We start from the raw sequence: 3797 nt of genomic DNA, 5'->3' as shown, positions 1-3797 counted from the left end.
GTATTCCCCATTCCTTTGCCAGTTTATCAACTTCACCACCCATGAAAGCTGCCCCCCGGTCCGAAACAAAAACTTCTGGGATACCAAATCTGCATATGATGTTCCTAAATAGGAATTGTCGCAACGCACCACCAGATGCTTCTTTCAAAGGTTCTGCTTCGACCCATTTTGTAAAGAAATCTGTCGCGACGATGATGAACTTGTGCTGAAGTGATGAATATGGGTGAATCATCCCAATTAAATCTAGCGCCCATCCTCTTGCGGGCCAAGGCTTAATAATGGGTTGCATTGGAACATTAGGGACATGCTGGACCGGCCCATGAGCTTGGCAGTCCAAACAACCTTTAGCGAATGCGATGCAATCCTTCAAGATACTGGGCCAAAAATATCCATGTCGTCTGAGCAACCATCGCATCTTTGGACCTGCTTGGTGAGCACCGCAAATGCCGGAATGAACTTCGCACATGAGTTGTTTCGCTTTGCAGCCATAAACACATCTGAAGTCTATGCCATCTTCGCCGCGTCGTCGCATCTCGTCACCTCAAAGAAAGTAATTTAGTGCAAGAAAATGAATCTTCCTGTTGGCAGTGGGATCTGGCCGCTTGAGATAAGCGATCAAAGGGATGCGCCAATCCACGTCAATGGGTTCCAGGGTCTCGACTGAGGTATCATCTGGAGGTTCTCTTCTCACCATCCATGAAGGAAGCGTGCGACACTCGACTTTAAGGATTCACTCCCGCACGCCATATCTCAATGTTACCCCTGTTGGCAGTTGGACCAACTCGTTCGCTGTAAAATTTCGCTCGCGAGGAATGTACTCTAGATGTATGTTATCAAACTGGTCCAACAGGTCTAATGCCCTGTTCCAATAAGGAACCAACGTGAAGCTATTGCATCTGAACTCATTGCACAACTGATTGATAACCAAGAGAGAATCGCCAAGTATTTGTACATCGCCGATTCCCATTTCCAGTAGTACTTCTAGGCCTATAATGAGGGCCTCATACTCTGCTTGGTTATTGGTACACTGGAACTCAAACTGGAAAGAGTAGGAAAATCGATCGTCGGCCGGGTTTTCCAAGACAATCCCTGCTCCTGCTAGCGTATCTGTTCTTGACCCGTCAAAATATAACACCCAAGGCTGGAGTGAGACTGTGGCTAGATAAAGCGCGGCGTACTCTGGCAAGCACGCTAAATCCGGGTGATCTAAAGTTGTGGCAGCGGCCTCTAAATCTCTAACCGCGGGGACATCCAGCATAGGGTGATGTGCCAGAAAGTCTGCTATGGCTTGCCCCTTTACTGCTTTCTGTGGCACATACTGTAGTGAGAATTCTGATAAGGCGAGCACCCACTTGCCAATACGGTCTCTCAAGATAGGTCGCGATAGCATATATTTGACTAGATCGGTTTGAGCAATGATGCAAGTAGTAAAGGACAACATGTAATGCCGCAACTTGCATGCTGAGAAGTATAATGTAAGACACAGTTTTTCCATTAGAGTGTACCTTGTTTCGCAATCTGTGAGTGTCCTACTGAGGTAAAAGATGGCATGTTCAACACCATTTGCATCATCCTGAGCGAGGAGGCTGCCAATGGAAGCCTCAGCTGCTGAAACATACAACTTTAATGGAAATCCCGCTCTAGGAGGAACAAGCACTGGCAGGCTAGCTAGATAGGCCTTGATTTTGTCGAAAGCCTCTTGATGTTTAGGTTCCCACACAAACTCATTCTGTCCTTGCAACTTCAACAGTGGGGAAAACAGATGGATTTTTCCTGAAGAGTTAGAAATGAATCGTCTCAAAAAGTTGATCCTACCCAATAGTCGTTGTGCTGTATCCTCAGGTACCTCAATGCCTCTTTGATGGACAATGAATCCCAGGAAATCTTCTGCCTGAACTCCAAAAATGCTCTTGGCGGGATTCATCTTGAGCTTGTGTAGCTGCATGCGCTCGAAAACTTTTCTGAGATCCGTGAAGTGATCTCCACTCTTCTTAGACTTCACAACGACGTCATCAATGTAAACCTCTAAGATCTTCCCAAGTATGTCGTGGAAGATCAGGTTCATGGCTCTCTGATATGTTGCTCCCGCATTCTTCAGCCCAAAAGGCATGACCACATATTCAAAAACTCCTGCAAACCCAGGGCAGCGGAATGCGGTCTGTGTCTATCTTCCTCCGTGACCGGAATCTGGTGATATCCCGCTGTGCCATCCATGAAAGACAACAATTCGTTCCCTGCAACTGCGTCTACCAACATGTCAGCAACCGGCATGGGGTAGGCATCTTTAGGTGTAGCCAAATTAAGGTCTCTGTAATCTACACAAACCCTCATCTTGCCATTCTTCTTGCGAACAGGCACTATATTAGATAGCCACTGATTGTACTTGGCTACTTTGATAATGCCTGACTTGTGCATCTTTTCAACTTCCTCTTTGACCAGAACTTTGGTTTCCGAGTTCATTCTTCGCGGTTCTTGCTTCACAGGCCTCTTATCAGGAAATATTGGTAGTTGGTGGCATACCAAGTCTGATGATAGGCCTGGCATGTCCTCATATTTTTCCGTAAAGCAGTCCTTGAATTCCAACAATAATTCGACGAGCCTCTGTTTCTCGCTAGGCTCTAAGTAAGTGCTGATAGCCACTTCTATAGGCTCATCAGTTGTTCCCAGATTGACCTTTTTAGTAGGGTCCCTAACCTTCGGAGGTGTATCATCCAATGCTGCTGGAGCAAGCTGAATCTCTTCTTCCTCCTCTTCTTGGTCCGTGAACTCTTCATTAACAATTTCTAAGGTCGCGACTCGATCATAGGCCTCTTTTTCCACCAAGTATGAGGATAGCCTCTCGTACAAGGAATGGACGGCCTCTACCTCTTCCTCCATGAATTCGTGATCCATTAATTAGCACTTGGAGATGGCACCGCATATCCAGGCCTTTCGAGGTAGTTTTTTGCGACCGCGAGCCCCCATTGTGCCAATTCAGAGGTCGTCACCCCTGTGGGGCGGCCCTTATCATCAATACCAATGACTTGTAAAGGAGAGATTGGTTCTAGGTAATACCTTGCGTCTAAGTAGTTGGCAGACACCGAAAAAGGTCTGGGGTCTGCTTTAATAATTTCTGCCTTGTCCGCGACTCTATCCCATATGATCAGCTCCTGATGAAGGGTGGATGGGACACAATAACTCCTATGGATCCAGTCGCGGCCCATAATTGCGCTATATGCCGCATAGCAATCTGTAACAAAGAAAGCGTAAAGCCCTTCTGCTGGACCCACCTTGACTCGTAGGAAAATCAAACCCAATGTTTTGGTCACAGTCCCCGCGAAGTTCTTTAGCGTAAGGGAAGTGGATTGGATCTTCTCTCTCTTGATCCCTAGTAGATGCATGGTTCTGGTAGTAATGACATTCACAGCCGCGCCGGTATCAACCATTATCTTGCTGACCTTAGTCCCATTCATTTCTGCAGTGATATACAAAGGTCGCATGTGTTGCACCATGGCGGGTGTGGGTCTTGTGAAGCTCATGAAGAAACCCTTATTGTTAGCATCTTTAGTCTCAAGGAACACTGCTTCTTTCACCTGCATTGTTGCGGCTGAAGTGATCTGCAACTGCTGTTCTCCAATCGCGTCAGTTTCTACACATTCCTGCGCAACGACTGGTAAGGCATACTTAGCAGGGAGCACATAAACCATATTGCAAGAGGTATCCACCATTTCTGTTTTGTCCATGTCATCATGAAGATTGAGCTTGGGTTCATCTGCTGGGATATCGGCGTTGAACCGTTTTACCATGAAAGCAACCAA

At 46.6% G+C, this 3797-nt stretch overlaps 1 protein-coding gene across 1 annotated transcript; it reads right to left on the bottom strand.

Moving 5' to 3' along the window:
* Window positions 1-730: 730 nt before the first annotated feature.
* LOC112198705 lies at window positions 731-2271 on the bottom strand. The gene is made up of 3 exons (XM_024339830.1): window positions 2139-2271; window positions 1534-2025; window positions 731-1398 (listed from the first exon to the last, which is right to left on the bottom strand). Exons 1-3 carry the CDS (start codon window positions 2269-2271, stop codon window positions 731-733), a joined length of 1293 nt encoding a protein of 430 aa, XP_024195598.1.
* Between the last annotated feature and the right edge of the window lie 1526 nt (window positions 2272-3797).

The sequence above is a fragment of the Rosa chinensis genome, chromosome 4 (genome assembly GCF_002994745.2).
Source record: "Rosa chinensis cultivar Old Blush chromosome 4, RchiOBHm-V2, whole genome shotgun sequence".
Lineage (NCBI taxonomy): Eukaryota > Viridiplantae > Streptophyta > Magnoliopsida > Rosales > Rosaceae > Rosa > Rosa chinensis.
Note: the sequence above shows the minus strand (reverse complement) of the source record. Positions and strands in the feature narration are given on the sequence as shown.

What these genes read in the sequence shown, in the direction of transcription:
- LOC112198705 (XM_024339830.1), bottom strand. Translation starts at nt 2,271, where the DNA reads ATGCCGGTTGCTGACATGTTGGTAGACGCAGTTGCAGGGAACGAATTG. An exon ending in ACCGCATTCCGCTGCCCTGG is followed by an intron (nt 2,026 to 2,138) that starts GTTTGCAGGAGT and finishes GGAAGATCTTAG; the next exon opens with AGGTTTACATTGATGACGTC. An exon ending in ACATGCCATCTTTTACCTCA is followed by an intron (nt 1,399 to 1,533) that starts GTAGGACACTCA and finishes AAACCGATCTAG; the next exon opens with TCAAATATATGCTATCGCGA.